The sequence below is a fragment of the Rhodnius prolixus genome, unplaced genomic scaffold (genome assembly GCF_049639745.1).
Source record: "Rhodnius prolixus isolate KJV_2025 unplaced genomic scaffold, Rpr scaffold_6, whole genome shotgun sequence".
Taxonomy (NCBI): Eukaryota; Metazoa; Arthropoda; class Insecta; order Hemiptera; family Reduviidae; genus Rhodnius; species Rhodnius prolixus.
The window spans coordinates 31,025,505-31,045,917 of NW_027411634.1; the positions used below are offsets into that span (position 1 = coordinate 31,025,505).

General features: G+C 30.9%; 3 protein-coding genes across 14 annotated transcripts in view; 1 reads left to right on the forward strand and 2 right to left on the reverse strand.

Annotated features, from left to right (window-relative positions):
* LOC141460213 (DNA polymerase nu-like) overlaps positions 1–13,466 on the forward strand; it is a 20,005-nt gene extending 6,539 nt beyond the window's left edge. Inside the window, exons 1-18 of one of the 7 annotated variants that reach the window (XM_074140003.1) lie at positions 275–345; positions 648–726; positions 1,288–1,460; positions 1,607–2,546; positions 4,222–4,328; positions 4,412–4,558; positions 4,659–4,765; positions 4,846–4,955; positions 5,099–5,249; positions 5,580–5,644; positions 5,731–5,907; positions 5,985–6,118; positions 6,237–6,331; positions 6,403–6,568; positions 6,812–6,960; positions 7,066–7,236; positions 8,265–8,408; positions 13,303–13,466. In XM_074140003.1, the coding sequence (XP_073996104.1) occupies positions 1,300–1,460; positions 1,607–2,546; positions 4,222–4,328; positions 4,412–4,558; positions 4,659–4,765; positions 4,846–4,955; positions 5,099–5,249; positions 5,580–5,644; positions 5,731–5,907; positions 5,985–6,118; positions 6,237–6,331; positions 6,403–6,568; positions 6,812–6,960; positions 7,066–7,236; positions 8,265–8,408; positions 13,303–13,415 (2,937 nt within the window). In that variant the 5' untranslated portion in view covers positions 275–345; positions 648–726; positions 1,288–1,299 and the 3' untranslated portion in view covers positions 13,416–13,466. Of the gene's footprint in view, positions 1–30; positions 181–222; positions 433–647; positions 727–1,287; positions 1,461–1,606; positions 2,547–4,221; positions 4,329–4,411; positions 4,559–4,658; positions 4,766–4,845; positions 4,956–5,098; positions 5,250–5,579; positions 5,645–5,730; positions 5,908–5,984; positions 6,119–6,236; positions 6,332–6,402; positions 6,569–6,811; positions 6,961–7,065; positions 7,237–8,264; positions 8,409–13,302 lie in introns of those variants that run through there. The other 6 variants (XM_074140000.1, XM_074140001.1, XM_074140005.1 and 3 more) reach the window with 6 other exon arrangements.
* On the reverse strand, positions 8,445–12,514 carry Pi3K59F (phosphatidylinositol 3-kinase 59F). Its single transcript, XM_074140011.1, has 2 exons — positions 9,836–12,514; positions 8,445–9,561 (listed from the first exon to the last, which is right to left on the reverse strand). Exon 1 carries the CDS (start codon positions 12,422–12,424, stop codon positions 9,836–9,838), a length of 2,589 nt encoding a protein of 862 aa, XP_073996112.1. The 5' UTR covers positions 12,425–12,514; the 3' UTR covers positions 8,445–9,561.
* Positions 13,467–13,968: 502 nt separating the features above from the next.
* Rint1 (RAD50 interactor 1) lies at positions 13,969–20,396 on the reverse strand. Of its 6 annotated transcripts, XM_074140014.1 has the most exons (14): positions 20,060–20,396; positions 19,741–19,982; positions 19,465–19,638; positions 19,233–19,364; positions 18,088–18,259; positions 17,908–17,997; positions 17,591–17,816; positions 16,650–16,812; positions 16,415–16,580; positions 16,118–16,305; positions 15,007–15,169; positions 14,784–14,917; positions 14,469–14,684; positions 13,969–14,341 (listed from the first exon to the last, which is right to left on the reverse strand). In XM_074140014.1, exons 1-13 carry the CDS (start codon positions 20,189–20,191, stop codon positions 14,501–14,503), a joined length of 2,166 nt encoding a protein of 721 aa, XP_073996115.1. In that variant the 5' UTR covers positions 20,192–20,396; the 3' UTR covers positions 13,969–14,341; positions 14,469–14,500. The 6 variants fall into 6 exon arrangements, with proteins under 6 accessions (XP_073996115.1, XP_073996117.1, XP_073996114.1 ...); XM_074140016.1 differs by having other exon boundaries at positions 13,969–14,684; positions 20,086–20,396; XM_074140013.1 differs by having other exon boundaries at positions 13,969–14,684.
* Positions 20,397–20,413: the final 17 nt, after the last annotated feature.

Here is a 20,413-nt window from a genome sequence, read left to right on the forward strand (position 1 = left end):
TGAAGCAACGGCCTCATATATTTACAATAACTCCTTTAGAGACCTGCGCCACTAGCGGGGATTAGTGTGCTTACATTATTACAGAACCGTTCATAACTTTTAATTTAAAAATTATAAAAATATTTTGTTTATTAAGTAAAGATTTAAATTTTTTTGATAGTAACCATAATTTATAAGCAGGTATTTTGAATTAATTATTTTAACTTACATTGCAAAATTGAACAGACCAGTTTGGTTGCAACTTCTACAATCTAAAAAAACTGATTAAACATGTAAAATGTTTTGTTAAACAATTCTGCAACTTCAAAATTGCAGATCTTGTGAATTAGAACGTTGTAAAAATGTGTGAGATTCATTTTGCATTAATAATTGCATTAATAGCTTAATTCAATAAAAATAAATGTTTCTGTATGTTAACATACATATATGTATGTATGTACCTAGTCTGAATTTATTTTTGAAATATGAGTATTTTAAAATGAACTGAATGATAATAGTATAAAAAGTTAATTAATTAAGATTTTCTTGCATGAAAAAAGAAATTCTGACTAGAATTTAACGCTAGAAATGTTCAAAGAGTTTATTGCTTGTTAGGGTTGGTGATACTTTATAATTACCAGTTTCCTGAAACGGTATCTTTCCTCCAGATTTTACTTACACGGCAATATAAGAAAAGAGGGCAGACAAAGATCCAGACGGCCAAATTCCACATTTATACTTACTGAGGTCTGAAATCAACCTTTTATTTCAGAAATATTTCATTCAGTCCTTCTTTTTTTTGCATCTTAAAGTTAGCCATTAGCATCCTTCAATCATTAGTGTTGCGGAATTACTAATAAATTAAAGAAGGAAATTCTCCCTTGTACATTTAAGATAAATAATGGAACCAATCGCAAAAAATATTTCGTGGGAAGCCAGAGGTTCTCAAACAAGAATTTCTGATGAAAATTCGATTTCAAAAATATTACAAAACCGCTACAATTCCTTCAAGAATTGGGGAGAAAAAATACAATTGATCAATATAAAATTAAATTAGATTTATTACTTAAACTTTTGTGAAATATTATATATATAATAAACTCTAGTTTAATAACTCCATTTTTATTTGTAATTGTTGGCCAAGACCCTTATCATTTCTCTACCAACCCATAAAATTAATTATAAGGGTTCTCTTAAGTTCTACCGTATCTTTAGCTAGAGTACTTTAAATGTTAACAACCAAATAATTAGTCACTTCTAAGTTGGCCCTAACAACTACTATTAATATTAATACTGCAAGTTTTACAGGAAGTCCCGAAAATGGAAAGATCATGGATAACTGATGTCACGCCACCTTCAAATTTTGACGATAATTTATCCGCTTCTGCAATAAAAGTGATTGAATTTTTAAAAGAAAATTCAGGGCTAAACAATTTTTCATCAAGTCAGCTAAATTCTACTGTACCATCTTTTAATAGTGGGTAAGATTTTTACTTAATTAACTCTTTCAGGGCTTAAGGATATTTGGAAAGTTAAATGTCTTTAATTAATTGTAATTGGAATATTTTGATTAATGTATATTACTTATTAGCACTAGTGAACAGCATTATTATTTTTATTATTCCAGGTATCGTGGGCATAATTCTATGCAAAACCATGTTTTTTTCTTTGGAAATAATTGCCCTTCCGAATATCATGTTGTGGGTAAACACAAATTAGATATTTATGATCAACACCAACATTTCGATGGAAATATAAAAAGAAACAAATTCGTTAATACAGTTAATGAGACGCAAGCACCTAGAATAAGCCCGGATTATGTTAATGTTGATGAACTGTTTCTGGAGCCAACTTCCAGAAACGATGTTGTGAGTTTAGATAATTTTAGTCGAAATTCAAGTTCATCTATTAAAAACACACAGATTGGAAAATCACGGAGCGATTTTAAGTACCATTTGAATGAAAACAATTCAGAATTAATAACAGAATCAAACAATTTGAATTATTCCATTGATATGTTTTCACAATCTGATTTATCAGTTGCACTAAGAAAGCCAACCTTTAAGAGATTACTTAATTATCTTCCTTCAAAAAAAACAAAAGCTAAACCATGTCAGAGTTTATACAAAAATAATAAAATTAAATTAAAATGTAATCCGGAAAATAAAATTACCAATTATTTTCAAGAACTTAAAAACGAAAAATTATTGGAAAAGAAAGTTTGGAAATCTTCAGAGAATCAACAAAGAGATTTAATAAATAATTATAGCGTTTTTAAAAACTTCGATGAACATAAAGAAAAAATTAAAAACAATAATTCTCAAGGAACGGTGACACATTCAGAGGAATTAACTAAATTGAACGAAATTTCTTTGGAAAATTTAAATTCACCTTTCGTAAAATTAAATCATTGTCCGCCGCCACAGCCGAAAATGAAGAGAAAATTAAATACTAAAAATCCAAACAAAACATCACCTGAAAGGCATAGCACATCAAGTATCAATCGCAAACGAAGTAATTTTAACATATACATGCAAGAAAAGCCATCTTGTTTGCATGAACCGCAAGTAAGTGTCTTTATTTCTTATTAAGTATTTTATTATTAAGTGTCTTATTAATTGAAAAATTAGAGGAAATAGAAATTTGTCATAGTTGACTAGTGAAATTATTCTAGAAAATATTGTTTTCGCAAAAATAAAAAGAGAACAATTGTTTTATTCACTTACTTCGTCTACCTCCTAGAAAAGAAAATTATCGTAAATAAACTTGACAATTTGAATCGACAAATCTTTTTTGCGTGTCTCCAGAAGATCCGATATTTTGGAAAAATCAGACAACCGTAAATGCAACTTTACTGCCTTTTTTTTCTTAAAATTAAAAGAGATAATACTTTAGTTAAGTTTTCCCCTGATGTACATGTTAGGGAATGTTCTGTACATGAACTGAAAATCTCAAATTTCAATTTGCTCCCTTTTGATGCCGATGATGACAATAGTGTCGCCATCGCGACCAAACCACTCAACCAGAAGTGCAATTTTTTTTTTTTTTTAAATTTGTTAACAATTTATTCACGCGAATCCTATCTTTTTATTTGAATATTTAAAAATTACTTTTTCGGAGTGAACATTGTTAAGGCACAGTTACCTTTAAATTTCGTTAACGAGATTATAGCGATAAAGGTCGCTGACAAAGAATGTCTGAGTAGGAATTTAAGAAAGAGTGTATTTCTCATAAACTCCCAAGTTTATGCTCGCTGCTCCAGCTGAAATTTGGCGACTAAAGCTGTTGATAAGCGAGATACGTCCTTATCCAATGGATCCCAAGTCGCAGCAGAAGCGCTTGCTGCTGGTAGCGTTGGGAGACTACCAGGACAATATGACCTTTCCGAGAAAAGAGGTTCTTGCTTCTTTCATGTTACTTATTGATCACAACTCTTTGTAGGTGCACCTCTATAAATATAGTCCAATATATGTCCCTTTATAGCAAAATTGAGCATATATTGAACATATATATAGCAGTTGCCGAAAACCGGCAAGACATAGGGCATCTTATAAAAGATAGAGAGTGGGATAAATTATTCATATAATACTTTAACAATAGAGAACTAATGGGACCTACAGAGCAGTGTTTGACACAAATCCTTAAAAACATCAAGTTAATTGAACACATCGTAACGTAAAAGAAACATACTTTTTATCAATGTACTCATTTAACGTTAGAGATTGCCCGAGTTCCTGATTCTTCGCGTGGGAACTTGTCCCATATTATGGAAACAATAGTTTTTTTTTTTTGGCAAGGATTTTCTTTTGTTATGTGATTTATATAATATTTATTATACAGAAAGTGTTATATGGTGCGATCCTTGCTAATTAACTAAAGAAGGAAGAGACTTCTTTGATTTATATTATATCTGCCAGGGGCTTATCAAACCTCTACTCATCCGCATTCATAATGACTATATTATGTTTTGTTTTTTGTTTTAAATGTCACTTATAATTTTAATAACTGGAATTAGAAAATTTAATGAGTATTCATATTCTCGTTTTCATTAATCATCTTCAGTCATTAATCATCCACTTTTATCATTTCCATCTAGCAAACAAATTGAAAAAAAAAAAAAAAAATCGTACATTATAACTAAAAGTGATACAAAACTAGTTGTAAATAATAATTTTAATCATAACGTACTTGGTCATATTTTAACGAATGTATTCTAGCGAACTGAATTTTTGTTGGTTACAGAAAAATGAAGACATTTTTGAATTGAAAATTGTAAAATATAATGAAGATATGACAAATGAATTTCATAATGAATTAATTACTGAAATTGGATTCACTATTTGTTATAAGTAAATAAACTATAACAAACAAAATGATGTTAACAATATTCAGTTTCTTGCTTTCTAATTGGTGTATTTATTTGATTTGATAGACATGGCTTCTGTACATTAAATAAACCTTTGCAAGACAGTAAAAAAATATACCCACCAAATGGCATTATGGCCAAGTTTGAATTTGAGAATAAAACCATTAAATATTTATTTATCGGTATTGAATCTCTAAAAAGTAAGAATTGCAGGTAATAAAATATATAATTTAGGTAAAAAAATGCAGATGATTGACTATACAATCTCATTAATTTTTAAAAAAGTTTCATATTTCATTATTTTCTTTTTTAGAGAATTTGTAAATTTTCTTTTGAATCACAAATGTAGAAAAGTATGCTTCGAAGCTCAGTCCTTTATATTACTCATGTTAGATTGCCTTGAATTAGTTGACAAAAGAGGTAAGATCTCCTATTTAAAAATAACCGAAACAGTTTGTAATGCAATCAAATTTTACAAAATAAAAAATTATTATTTTAAGAATGCTATGATTGGTGTATAATGGATCCTTTACTTGGTATTTGGCTGTTAGATCCTGACAAAAGGCATGCTTCATTTGATGCAATTAAGAAAACTTTAACAATGGCCAAGGTAAGAAGTTATTCTTGAAATATTTCTAACAATTTTTACAATTTTTTTTTTTAATTTAAGGCGAAACGACATCTGAGGTTACTGGCAAATTTCAGCTTTTCACGTTTTAATCACTTTATTCACATATAAATATAAATTTTCAGGAAGTTCATCACGAAGAATGGATGATAAATGCCTGTCAATATCTTAAGGAGCAAAGTCATTCCATGGAGTTAATAAATTCCCAATTGGTGTCCAAATCGCTATGGAAATTATTCATTGATCTTGAAACAAAAGTGATACCTATTATAGCAGGTTTTAGTTTTCAAAAAATTAATTAAATAACAAAAAAAAATCTATAATGATTTTTGCATCAATTTAGATAAAGTACAAATGAAGGGAAGTTCTTTTTCTACTCTAGAATTGTGAACGCAAAGCTTTAAAAAATGGCAGTTCGAAATTTTATTCGAATAACTTAACAATTTCATCAAGCTTGTTTTTTTTTTAAAGTTAGTTTATAATTACATTTTATAAAGGTAAAACAGGTAAACGTATGGTATGACATTATAACAGATAATATTTAAACTATATTACAATTTTATTATTTTTAAGAAAAAAAATTTGTAAATATCTAAAATTGTTTAGTTATGGAAACACAGACCATAAAAATTGACAAGGAGAAGATGATAAAAATTGGAGGCATCTTAACTGTAAGCGTACACAAAAATTTCCCAATCTGATATACGAGTACATATCTGTATATGCTCTTCATTAGATTTCTGTTAATTGCTTGCAGAAGAAGTTAACACTTTTAGAAAATCAAGGCATGAATCTAGCTGGAAAGCAATTTCAAATAAGATCTTCTCTACAGTTAAGGAAAATTTTTTATGAAGATCTGAAATTAGATCAGATGCTTGATATACCTATTAAGGGTACAGCATCTACTGGAGATAAATCAACAGCTGAACCAATTGTAAAATTTATTTGTTAATTAGGGTAATTAAATAATTGCATGATCTAGGGTTTATACATTCTGAAGTTCTGTTTTAGTTAAAACGCTTAGCGAAAATTCATCCATTACCTCAAATCGTCCTTGAGTACAGACATTTGCAAAAGTGGAAATCAACTTATATAGATGGGATTCTTAATCATATATTGAATAAAACATTCATTTCCACTTCTTGGTAAGTTTGTTAATGAATTCATTTTAAAGCATATATTTTACCTTAATGTTACATATCCAGAAATTTTCCCTACTATAGTGAGTTAACATAGCTTATTTATTTTATCTTTTTGAAAAAGGGAGCACTTCTCAGCGGTTACTGGGCGGATTACTTCTAATTCTCCAAACTTGCAGGCAATTCCAAAACAAACCTTAGAAATAAATGGAGACGGAGGTTTCAAAGATAAATGTTTAATTGAAATAAACATATTAATGAAAGCACTATTTAATTTTGTTTGCTTTTAGGTCTGAATATAAGAAGTACTTTTATTTCAAGGGAAGATCACACGTTTGTATCAGTTGATTTTCAACAAATTGAATTAAGAATATTTGCGCATTTGTCTAAAGATAAAAAATTAATACGAGCATTTCATGAAGAGAATGATATTTTTACAGCAATTACAAATCTCAGGTGAGATACAATTAGAGAATCTGGGTATAAGTATTTTAAATAAAGAATTAAATATAAATGTTTATGATTTAAAAAGAATCATTCAGCGGTAATCATTTTGACTTTTTTACTAAAGCAAATTTATTTGTTACTTCTGCTGCAGTTTGTATTCACTTCTTCAATTTGGGTGTCAAAATCCTACTAGATCTAGCAAATCTGTTTTGCTCGTACTTGTAAACTATAAATTTCATTAAATTACTTTAGGTTTGGTACAAAAACCTCAGATCCGGAAGAAAGAACGAGAACAAAAACTTTAGTCTATGCGCATCTTTATGGTGCAGGTATTAACAAAATAGCAGAAATACTTTCCTTAGATGAATCTACGGCTGCAGATCTAACCAACCGATTTCATAGTAATATATTATCATTAACATATTTATTTCACACCTTCATTTCCTAAATAATTCTAGTTATTAAACCAAAATATGGAAATTTAAAAAAAGGATTTTTTTTTTTAGATTTATTTCCAGGTTTAAGAAATTTCCGATATCAAATAATAGAAAAATGTAAGAAACAACAATATCTGGTGACAATTGGAGGGCGTCAAAGACATTTTCCCAACATTAATTCTCTCAATCCACAAGTAAGGACATATTCAGAAAGACAAGCTGTTAACTTTGTTATTCAAGGTACTTTTCCTGAATTGTATATCACTTTTTTTCTACTAATCTAGAATTGAACAAATAAAAAATGACTTGAACTCATTGACTTAGTTAATAGTTCTTGATTCGCTTGCCTTTGAAAATGTTCAAAATTTTAAATTTTTCTTCCATTATAAGGTCTCACAGCACATGTGGTTGGCTACAAATTTTACCAGAGATATTGCTTATTTAAGCACCCCCGAAATTCTATTGACGCATTTGATAACGCTATCTCCTCCAGTCAAGTCTTTTTATCGTTCTGGAGGTTGGGCACGATTCCAACTTACAAGTTAGAAGACTAGAAAACCAGGCAAACAAACTCACTTTAATAAAATACCATGAGAAACTCTCTCTCCACGTTAGGGCTTATATCATTCTCATGATTCTGGCATTAATCATAGCCGAGGTTTTTAAGTTTTGTTACGCCAACTAAAAGTTATAGTGCTTCAATGGCAGAAATTTAATCTATGAGACGAGTAAAGTCTGTCCAATAGAAGATCACCATTTCATTTGCTAACTTAGTCTAAATGTTCAGACATCCAAGAAATAAGAGTCTAATTTTATTTTATAGCAATCAGACTGACGTTATATTGTTTTGAACTAAAAACAATAATCAAAAAAAGTAGAACGCAGTTTACACAGAAGTTTTTAATTTTTGTTAAAGAAGAGACTTTTCCCTTGATACGATTCGCTCAAGCGTACATGCTTGCAGATTTTGAATTGACCTACGGAACTTTATCTAAGTTTCTTTAAACTTCTTTCCTCTATTTGAGAACATAAATTTGCCAAAACTGCTTTCAGAACAATAGTACTCTTTTACTATAGTGAGAGAGTCTCATCAACTTTGCTTGGACTTTGTAATGCCTACAGTTTATAGGTCCTACAACAAAGGGGAAAAAATCCACTAGAAGGATCAAAAGAATTAACAATATTAATATTAATAGTGAAATATATTAAACACTTTAGTGAGTGTAAACTACGCCGCTGTATTTGAAAATAATTTCACATTTTTCAAGGTTCTGCAGCAGATATTTGCAAAGTGGCCATGTTAAATACAGAGCGAAAATTAAGAAATGAGCAAAAACAATGCAAACTACTACTGCAAATCCACGATGAATTTGTATGGGAAGTAGCAGATAATCATGTAAAAGAAGTTGTTGGTAAGTAGAACAAATCAAAAGAAAAAAAACAAAACAAATATTTCATTGTATATTACATAACGTACAGAGTACAATTAAGAACTCTTATTATTAATATAGTAGATGAAAAATATTTTTTAATTTCTTTTGTAATACACAGCCACAAAGATATCTTGTTTACAAGAGATAAATTTTATTACTAAGGCCTCACTTAAGTATAAAAATAGATAGTATGCCGTACACTATTAATCATAAGTGTGGTTTAGATTACAATACATATGTACGTTTTCGAAAAAATAAATATTGGTCATTTATTCGAAGTAAAAATTAAATGAAGCCAATAATAAACATCAACTTTCAACAATTATAAACCGCTATAACAAAAAAAGAAATAAACACAGTACCTAACATAAAAATAATAAATTAAAAACCCAAAATATTTTTTCGTAAATAAAATGTATTTTTTAATTCTGTAATTTTTCTGAATAAGAGTTTTCAGTTCTCACAGTTTTAGACACCTTATTTAGCTTCAGATAAAACCTAATATAATTACCTGGCAATTATGTACTTAACGTACAGTAATTTTCATTGTACTACAAGCCATTATGACATTATACGTGAGCATTACTGTTTAGAAAAGTGGTCACTTAAAGTTTGAAGACACCTAACACTGAAAACCTTCATGCGAGCTGTCCAAGTTAGATAACCGCAGGACAAGACTTTTTTATACTACCGACTAATTCGAAAGTTGCCTTAATTCTGCCGAAATTTTATATTGGAGCAAACCAAACTAGTTATTTTTAATAATGTGAGACAGAAGGAAGAAATGATGAGGAGTAGTGTAGTAGTTCACTAGTGCAGTAATTTCAACTGAAAGAAACCTCGCCAAAATGAAATAGATATTTAGCTGATCCTTATTATTATGATTTAAAGAAAATTATATTTAGTTTATAAACAAACCTTATTGACCATTTTTGTAAGAAGCGGTTTAACAGAAACAATACCTTGAAAATAGTCAAGCTCAAGGGTGAAGCAGAGGCTTCCACTTCTTAGAAAACTGCCGCTGTTTTAATCGCTTCAGCGAAGATATTATTAACACAGAATTCATTTGATTCAAATGATTCCCATAAAGTAATGCTTAGATTTTTAAGAAATGTAGAGACAACAAAGAAACCTAGAAAAGTAAAAAAAAAATACTTTCGTCAATAGTGCTAATGAATAATGAATGATGTCACAGAAGTTATAAGGAAAATTATATTGTTACCAACATTTGGAAGAACCAAAGGAATCATCAACTTGAAATTTTCAATGAATAAAAAAATAAATGAAAATTTCGTTCCAAAACTTCATTAATGAAGAATGAATACATTATCTAATATTCAAATACGTTTCGAATTCAAGCTAAAGAACTGCAGAGAAAATCAAGCAATAAGATTTAAAGCTATTACCTATTTTCTCCAATATTGTGCAAACTTATGAAGTTGTTCCACCAAAGCAGCCATGACAGCTGTCACAGACATGTCTAACAGATTTTGTAAATAGTGCACAGCTTCTTCATCTCCCAAATCTATTCTTAATTTGTCTTGCACTTTCTTCACAGCTTTATCAGGTTCTAAAGCAATGTCTGGAACACTAGCGTCTACCATAAGAGAAAACAGATTTAGAATTAGATTGGCGTGTCTTCTAAGGTGTAAAAATGCCGTATAACATTGTTTTCTAAATTCATGATAATGTTCCGAATTGACACCACCCATAGCTTCAACCATTTCTTTGCTAAGTTTCATTGGTGGTGGTAGAGGTTTTGGGTCACGCCCAAGGATATAGCCAAAATCTATATGAAACAATTTTCCATTTGTTGTCAGTAACAAGTTATCTAAATGTCTATCACCAACTCCGAGTAAATATGTAATAACGCAGTACCCAGCGCAACTCCTCACATAAGTGTCCATGATGTCGGGTGCTATTCCGTATGGTCCAGTTTCGCACGGATGGTGTTTGCGAAAAAAGTTTTGTATAGTGCCTTCTGTAGCTAAAACTTCTGCAACTGGTAAGGAATCAATGTACTGTAAAAAGCCATGCTTAGTACTTGTGGCCAGCACTCTGTAGGGAGTCAGCTTCAAGTCAAGATTTTCACTTCTTAATAACTTATCCATCAGCGTAATAATTTGTAAGATTAATTGATCTTGTCTTAAATCGTCTCCATTTTTAAAAATAGCCACATATTCTGTACCTTCAGTAGTTAAGAAGGTCAACCTTGCAGGCATCAATGCTGATTTAAATAAGCTTGCCTTCTCGGCAACTATTCCTCGAACATGTATAGAAGGATCCAGTGGTAATGGCAAAGGTTCAAAGTTGGTAAAATTCATTTTAAATGCTTCTGGATCAGCCAAAAGAGCTTGCAATCTCTCTGTCTTTTTCTTTCGATTGCCACTTTCTCGAGCAACAGTTTTCATTAATTTAACCAATTTATCGATAAAATTTTCTTGGCGTTTCAGGAAGTTCCTTCTATCTTGCCAGTCAAGGGGGCCAAACTTTAGAGCTTGTAAAAACATTTTCATCACATACAAGTACATGCTGCGTAACTTGTTGTCCTGCTTACCGAGGTTATGATCTTCACATTCAGTTAAAAGATACCAATAAAAATAATTTGCTAAAGTACTGTTATGACAAGCACGGTGAATAAGAAAAGAAGAAAGATCCATATTTTTTGCTTCTAATTCCTCTTCAGAACTCTCAGTTTTTCTGTCAATTGATTCGGAACCATCATCAGCTATATTGGTCTCAGATCTTTTATAAGCCTCGGATATTTCGTCAAAACTTTCGTACTTAAGAGCTTGCACCAACTGAAGAAGATAAAGTAACAGATCTTCGTCTGGAGCTTGTTGTAGCCTTGTAACAGCATATCTGCGCACAGCAGGATGGACAAATGCAGGACTCAATAATTGCAATGCATCTTCGACTTCCATGGGAGACCAGTTGTGTAACATATGTAATGCTTGCCGTACTTCACCACTCTGACTCCAATTCACACACTTCAGAAATTTCGCCAAAGCTTTCTTTTGACTACTCAAATAAAATCTAAATTTCCACACTAAATCTTGCTCTTCAATGGTCAATTGTTGTGTTGGAGGATAGGCCACTATAGTATTTAAATTGTCCCTGACAGTTGCATTAGGTTTGATATCTTTATCTGAAAGACCACTCCTTAAACTTCTGGCAAGCTTGTGATGCTTACTCTCAACCAAATTTTCTTGGAGTATTTCAGGATCAGGTACAATTACCATATCCGCTTGCGCTCTGAATTGATAAACTTCATCACCATCTTGTTCATACCATACAACTGAATGAACCACACCGTTGAGAGTAATTTGTGGGAATTCGATCATCAGGTACAGATAATCGGACGATCTTTTCTCTCTCTCATTGATAAGTTCTATTTCTCTAAACGTTAGTCTATCCAGCCAATCTATTTCTGGCATGTATCCATTCCGATGCTTTTTTGCTAATTTTGCAAGCTTTTGCATTTTCTCCTTACCACATCCTGGAGTTTTTCCTGGGGTTGTAGTATTTTCTGACCCATCTGCTATTTTATGTGGCCATACTTTTAAATCTAACATTCCTTGCCTAAAAACGCCATGTTTTCCAAATAAAGAAACAGTAGTGCCTCCAACTGGCCTCATATCCGCTGGCCCTACACAATCATACACTGTCATGGCTAAAAGTGCATTCTTTGGCAAATCTGAAAACATCACAGGAAGGGTTATCCACTCACTCCAGTTCCACCTATTTGTAAATGGTTTATAGCTGCTCCACACAGGTAAAGATAAAGGCCTACTATCAGCAAAAACTTGACATACTACCATCAAATCTGGAAATTGAGACTGATACAGACCAGAAAACCTTAGCATGGGATCAGCCAATATTTTGTCATATTCTGGTTTCATCTTGAATCCTTCTAACGTTCCTATTTTTATTTGAACATGAGTATTCAATGAGGAACTATAAACATAATAGAACGTATCTTCCACACTTTCCATTATACATTTGCTATTTAAAGATAGTTTAGAATTTATCACCAAACTTCCATCAAAGTGACACTATAACAGTCAGGGAAGAAGATCAACAAATTGTTCCCCATAATCAATTCAGCCAACTTCTAAAAATAGAGTGCTAAAAGAAAATTTAAGCTTTTATTTTTAGGTATTTGCACTTAATCTTTAGCAGCAATTTTCATAAAAACTACCGTCTATTCTTCATTAAAAGATAGTAGATATTTTTGCTTCTCGCCCCCTCACCCAAAATAACAAATAACAACTCAATTCAACTAGAAGTAGGCACAAGTCTTTTTTCAACTTCACTTATACCTAACAAAATGACAATGTAAAATGTGTAGAAAGACCATATTTTTTTCTTAATAGCTTTTGTAATTAATAAAACCAAGTTGTCCAATCCGTGACCAAATAAAATAAATCTTATCTAAACAGAATTCTACAATCTGATGCATTTCTTCCATATTTGGATAATTACTTGAAATATTCCACAACTTCAAACAAATCAGATATGATCACATATACAAATTTGAGCTTTCAGCGCACCCACGGTCCGAATCCAGCTTAAGAGCTTAGCACTATACACTCTCATAACTTAGTTGCGCTATATAAATTTGAAAGCAACATTTATTTTGTGCCAACTTTAATTACTGACCTGACGCAGTCCGGTCATAAATCAAAAGCATAGTACAAGGAATTCGCCCCTTAAATTCTCGCCATTTTTTCTAATGTAACTTCCTACATTCAATTTTTTTAGATTTGCCTTTTTGTTCTTTTTTAACTGTTTGAAAACATCAAAACATTGAAAATATAATTAATAATATACTAGACAATCAATGTTTTAATACTGAATTTTTCGGTTGTAGATTTAGTGAAGGATCTGCTGGAATCTGAAACATCCTGGCCGGAAAATATAAAACTGATTGTGCCATTGAAAGTTAAAGTAACTCAAGGAAAAAACTGGGGAGAAATGACCTAAATGAGAAATATTACTTGTATTAGTAGATGTTTTGTGTCATAAAATATATAAATTAAAAAAAAAAACTATAATTTTTAATGCGCCCTAAAAATGTAATTCAAATTCACCCTTAAGAAATTTAATTTAATTAAAACTCGAAATCTCTACTGTACAACCTGGAAGAGGCTGCTTCAGTGGAGGAGGTTGATGTGATCATCCAGTTTCAAGATATAATAAAAGTATTAAATAATATTGTCTAAGTAATGTCGATTAGCTTGGACAGAGGAGATTAATTACCACTAACATTTTTTTTATATTTTCAACTGTGATCACCAAGTAAACTCTACAGTTTTATTAGCAATGGACAAATTCTAATAATTGTGATTTATCACTTATTAAGATAAAGTTTTGATAAGATTTACATTTGAACCTCAATAGAATCATCAAAAATAAATGTTTATTTTCATCAAAGAAGTTTAACTTTGAATTTTCGATTGGATTAATAGAATTTCTAAGTTTTCTTTCGGCAAATAAGTACGGAAATATGAAAACGCTATGCAAGAATATACATGTATAAAGTTGCTTATGAAAGATTTTAAAAATAATTTTATTAATAAAATAATATTTAACAATAAAATCTGATATTAATCGTACTGAACAAATAATACTTTATTTTTAATATTCAAATTTCAGATTGTAGTAGATTTGTGTTTTTTGACATGCTCCTGAAAAATATCTAATGAGTTGAATTCCAAAGTATTTAAATTTTAAAACATTAAATAACACAGACAACAAATCAAGAGATACTAATCATTCTGAATAACTAGCCAATTAGATAGAGATGACTGGAAGAAATAAACGGCTTTTGGCTTTTATCTCTTTGTGGTAGATCGACGTTTCTTCTTCCGTTTGTGCCTCTTTCTCTTATCTTGAAAATCTGAATTCTCCTGTAACTCGCAAAAACTAAATATAAAATAAGGTTTTTAGACCTCAGAAGAGTAGGAAACCTTATAAAAAAAAAAAAGCTCAGTGTTCGTAATAAAGCAAAAAATAAATAATCAACACAGAAATTACTCCTTTTTCAGATCAAATTTAAGATGAGTTGATCACATAAGAGATGGTGCAATGTCTATCCTTTTCATAAGCACATTCGCAACTTGTTCAGTACCGAGAGCTTTAATTGGTATGCTTATATTACGCATTAATTCTTGATGGTTACCTGTTAGAACAAATCTTTGTACATTGGCTGGAACGCTTACAAGTGACAATAAACTGCAAGCTTCCTTAATTCTGGAAAAGATAATTAAAATAAAAAATCATCTACTAGCACGTAAAACTGTATTCTGGTCAAAAAATTAAATACTCTTCTATTTTCTATCAAATACTTACTCAGAAAAATATACTTGAGGGGTTTTCGTAAAATGTTGAAACAGAGGAATTAAAAATTTATTTACATCATTTTGCAAAACTTCTCCACCGATAGGGTTGAAGTGATTTTCTAGTACTATTTCCTCCAAGAAAAACTTGAAAAAAAGACAAAAAAAAGTAACTTTGATAATTAACATTAACAAAGAAGGTGAGAATATTTATAAGAAGCTGATATAATTCTTACAATATTAAGATTTTTAGCCATTAATTTCCAAAATCTTACAAACATTTTTTCTGAAAGTTTTTCACTTATATTATGTAGTTCAGAAGTAAGTACTTGGAGTAAAGGACATGCTGCAGGTGTGGGAGTTGTTGGATCAAAATCTGAATCCGTCAATGAAAACCATCTAAAATAAACAATAATACCATATTACTTCGTTAGAAAAGAAAACTAAACCAAAAAAAACGTTTAAAAATGAACAAGTTATACACAATATTGTTTATCGGAAGTTACCCTGTTTCTTACTGTTTACTGTTTCTTAAATGATAATAAATTTGATTCTAATTGCTTCAAAAAAACAAATTTTAATTAAAAACATTAAAGAAGTAGTTTATCGTAGGTTCTCATTTGATACATGAGCTAATCTCTCGCCTTAGACCAAGCATATCGGATTTGGTTCTCGCGAGACTTTATGATACATGTAAATAAAGTAATTCAATAAACTAAGCATGCGATTAATTGTAGCAGATCAGATGACCTTAGCTTATCTGATTTCATTAGCTTAATTATTATTGATTAAATTAGTTAGGGTAGCTGATCAAACAGGATGACTCGTTCCTTAAAAACTCATCCGCGGATAAAAGTGACAATGTCTAAAAGATCTATAACATTGCATTCTGTATCACGTATTGCATCTTTTACAACATAGTAATGATGCGAGTTGAATTCGCAAATCAAGACAAATCGTACTGACTGATGAAATTCAAATCTCAAGAAATAGAAATCCTTTATATAAATGCTGTATGTTTGTTTCTCGTATTCTTTTGCAACTAGAGCATAGCCGAATAACTGGTACAAGTGGGTATTGATAGATATTCAACCCGATTAACCGACTAACTGCAGAAATGAACTGTTCTCAATTCTGATTTAAACTGAAGGTTAGTATAAAAATATTCTTCATTCATATTGCATGCAGTGAACTATTCGGAATCGGGTGATCCATTTTAATTTAAACTGATAAAATGATCAATTTTTTTTTTTTAGATAGCGGAATTTAAACTTAATTATTGAACAATTGCTCATCTGTTTTCTAAACATAATATTAAAATCATGTAAATTTAATTAATATAATTACCTGTATTTTCTATATGGTCTACTTCTTGCCTTCACTTCCATCATTAAGGCTTGAGCCAATTCATCTAACAACTGATCCTCTAATCTCTCCAAAAGTATAAGTGATGGCCTGAACATACCCTCAACCTCATTTTCTTTAATTTCCTCATTTTTGTACTGTCTCCGATAATGGTCAAGCAGCAACATTGTCTGTTGTTCAAAATAGAGGATTTATTTTTTTTGTATGCACTTCTGAAGATAGGTAGACGATTATTACAATTCATTAAAAAAAAAAAAAAAAAAAAAAAAAAATGCGTACAGGGCTAGCATCAAATTCCTCTAAAGCATTCCGCAAATAAGATATGGTGTTCAAAACTTGAGGCAGTTTTGAATTTAGAGGATCGTTGTGCTCAGTGTGAAGAACTTGCAAAAGTGACACTCTAAAATCATCAATCAATTCCAATTCAAGTTCCACAAACTGTAACCTATAAAATTACACCAATTGATAAAATTTCAAAGTATAATTGGTTTTAACGAACAAAGAAATTAGTTACTTATGTCCTGGCTGTGGCAGAAGGCTATAACGATCCGTCATTGTTGTTAGAAGCGCAAGGAATGTATGAGCAACTTCAGTAATTTTTTCCTCGTCAGGTAAACCTCCTAACGTGCTCCAAGCTGTCTCAGAACTCATAATTGCATCCATTTTATCTCGTGCATCTATTAATAGCATAAGATTTTATCTCTCACAAAAACTGAATATTATATTAATAGATATGAATATTTTAGAAAAATGAACGTGAAAAAAAAACAATATTACGTCAGTTAATTTTTCAATTATTAACTTATTTTTTTAGCTTCCATTTAAATAACTTAAACCTTAAAACACAAACTTGAATTTCCTGTAGGTGGAAGTGTATTACTTATTTGTCGATCTTGCGAAAACCCCCATAACCCTGACCCCCTCTCCCATATTACTCGGTACACACATAAAGCGGCTAAGGAGTAGTAACATCATAATATTCCCACTGACCGGGTAATTATGTGGCCTAAAAGGGCTATGGACAGCATAGGGCTTGGTCCATTTCAATAAAAAAGGAAAAATATATGGTCGGATTAATATCATGAATTCCTCTGTTATATTCTAAAGGTTCTAACTCATCAATTTTCTTCTCACTCTGAGAGTTTGAGTCATATTTCATTCTTACCAACAATTTGTTAACAATAACCATGAATTACACTGAAATGAACTTTACAGCGTAGCCTAATTAACTCCTCCAAGAAAACTGTTCTAAAAGAAATTTATCTATAAAAATTATAGAAGTTAAGTTATAAATCTAAGTGTATGAAAAATACATAAGGAGTTTACAGATAAACATACGTATAATAATAATAATCTTAAATGAATATTTTTCAAGTTGATACAAAACCTAAGGACTGGCAATTTTTTTTAAACAAAATAAAAACCTAATTAAACTTTGGCGAACATTAAACTTACACTTCCTTTCCATCCTTATCCATTTAACAAACAATTGTGCCTGGGTTAATACATGTACAGGACCTGGAAGCGACGATGGATACATGTAGGAATGTCGGAGTTCTTTCTCAAAAGCTAACGCTTCATCTACTGTATGTGAGAAAAGCAAATCGTCATACTGGATTTGTTCCATATCAGTTTGTAATTTTTCCACAGAAAGTTCTACCAATCCAGACATTAGTTCCACCTAATTTCATATAAACATTATACTTTACCAAATACTTAAAATTAAATAAAATCTGATGTGTAAAATATCTTGTTAATAAAAGCGTACATACCACTGCTAGCTTATCTACGTTTAAGTCATCGTAAACTGGCTGTACTGAATTCATTACAAAATGTTCATGATCTCTTATCCAAGTAAGAATCTAAATAAAAAAGTTATAGTTCAATCAAATTCAGAGGCAAGAAAACTATTTATTCTAAACTGTTTAATCAATTAGAGACAATATACTGACCTGTGTGAAATACCATTCTGGTTTATCAATTCTATTGGTCTGTCGAGATCCAGTAAAGTGATAAATAAATCTTTTACGAAGAGGTACTATTAATAACGTAGCTGGGAGACTTAATGGAGGAAAAGTAACTTGTAATGTTGAGCTTACCACGGGCTTTTCTTCTAGCTCTGATCTAGTTACAAGTTATTGGAAATTTATTGTTAAACTCTTACAAAACTGTTACATTAGGTTTCTCGCTCTCTTTGGAAACCTACGTTAAGTCAAATGAATAAGTTCAAGATACTAAGATGCATAATCGTGCGATTGATTCCTAATTGTAACAAAAATCGTAAAAACTGCAACCGATTATAATCGGGACAATTTACGCGATTATGGACATCAAGCACCAGATTCTCCTGAAAAAGATTTGTTGCCCTAAGACGACAATAGCAGAAGGTAATGGATAGTAATGAGATAATTCATTTTTAGTTACTTAATATTTTTATATAAACATGAAACTCTTAATAAACTTTGTTACTTTTGAAAAAAGAAGTAGTGAATGGGTACAAATATCCACGGATGGGTCAGCCGACAAGTTTGCTGCGACGAACTTTTTTAATGAGTGTTTCCGTAGGCAATAAGCTTCAAATTTTAACTCGGAGATACTAATGTCTCTACATTAACTAAAGGCAGGCCTCAAACTTTAATTATAAGACTTGAGCCCCTTGAAGGTAATGATACTAGTAGATACGAATTCATTTTGCATTTTCAACGACCCAATGGTCACCAAGTTGAGAAAATCTTAAAAAACTGAAAAATATATTTGCGGTTAACCAATTTTCATCACTGCCTTACTGTGACTCCTAAGTTGGAACCTAAACAATATACCAAATTTGAACTTCCAGCTTTTTTTTTTTTTTGTTCAGAGGAAAAAATTTACATATACACACCACCACAGATAAGAATGGACAAATACACCGAAGGAGCCAATTTGCAGAAGCACCTTTTTCGAAATCAAGGTATCTCAAATCGAAAATTTGTATGATTGCAATACATTCTTTCCCTAATATAAGAAAGTAAAAACAGTAAAAGGAATTCAATAATTTTTTTTTTAGCCAGCACTGAATTTGCCCATCACAATTCAAAAGCAAAAATACTAAGGATACTGTAATTGAACTTGAAGAAGTCTCCTTAAACATATCTGAAATTTGGACAGGGCATCAGGAGCTGGCGATGTTATTAAACTGTTGCTACTTACTACTGGCCACTGAATATTTTTCATTGCCACTTCAAGATCACTAAAAACAAATAAAACCTTAACAGTTTATTGATTCTACGTTACAGCAAGTTTATCTATCCTACTCGGGTTGCTACCCAATAAACATAATCAATACTTACGCAGATAGTTCTTTTTTAAGAATACCATTCCAATATTTTGTAGTTTCGAAAACAAAATTTTGAATATGCTCACATTTCGAATCACGTAATTTAAGGCATACTTCCATTAATTTTTTGTATTCATCTATTGCTTTATCAATATCTGGTGCTACAATGTGCCCTTCAATTTTATCACTATAATTAAACCTTAAATTACTTTTATTTTTCTGTGTAATAAGTAAGAACTGATAAAATAGGAATATAATGACTTATATGTGTAAAGAAATTAAGATTTACCTTACTTGCTGTACGCATTCCAGCACAAGCAAACAGGAACGGAACCTAGAAAACTGATCAATTTTTTCGAAATAATCTTTCATTTCGTAGTAAAACTTTTCAGTATTCTGCATTCTTTCTCGAATTTGAGTAAGCATATCATCGATGTCATTACAATAGGATGTAATTGAGTCACAACATTCATCTATTATACGAGTAGTATGAGCAACTTTTGATGGCACTTCGCTACTAACAAGTGATAACTGTAAGAAAAAAAAAAACTGGTCATATTATACACACGTCTCCATACAAAATGAATAAGCACATCTATTTTACTTACTGATTGTTCAAGTTCATGTTTTTTACCTAAGAATTCACGGCTAAGTTTCACTGCTTTATGCAAATTATCTATATCACGCCCGAATTCTGTATTTAACCGTAGCCGAACTTTGTCCATTAAGTTTCCTGCCATATTTGTCAAATATAATATCGTTGGTCAAATAACAGCCATTAACTCATACAATTGTGAAAAAAGTCAAGATTCCTTTTACCATATTAAGAAAAAGTTTGTTAAAGGAGAATACAATCAAGGTTGAATAAAAAAAATATTCTATCGGCGATACTGATCCTCCTTGACAACGAACGTCACCGTACATCATACACCATAAAAGTTAGCAAAGGGTAGGTTGCAAAT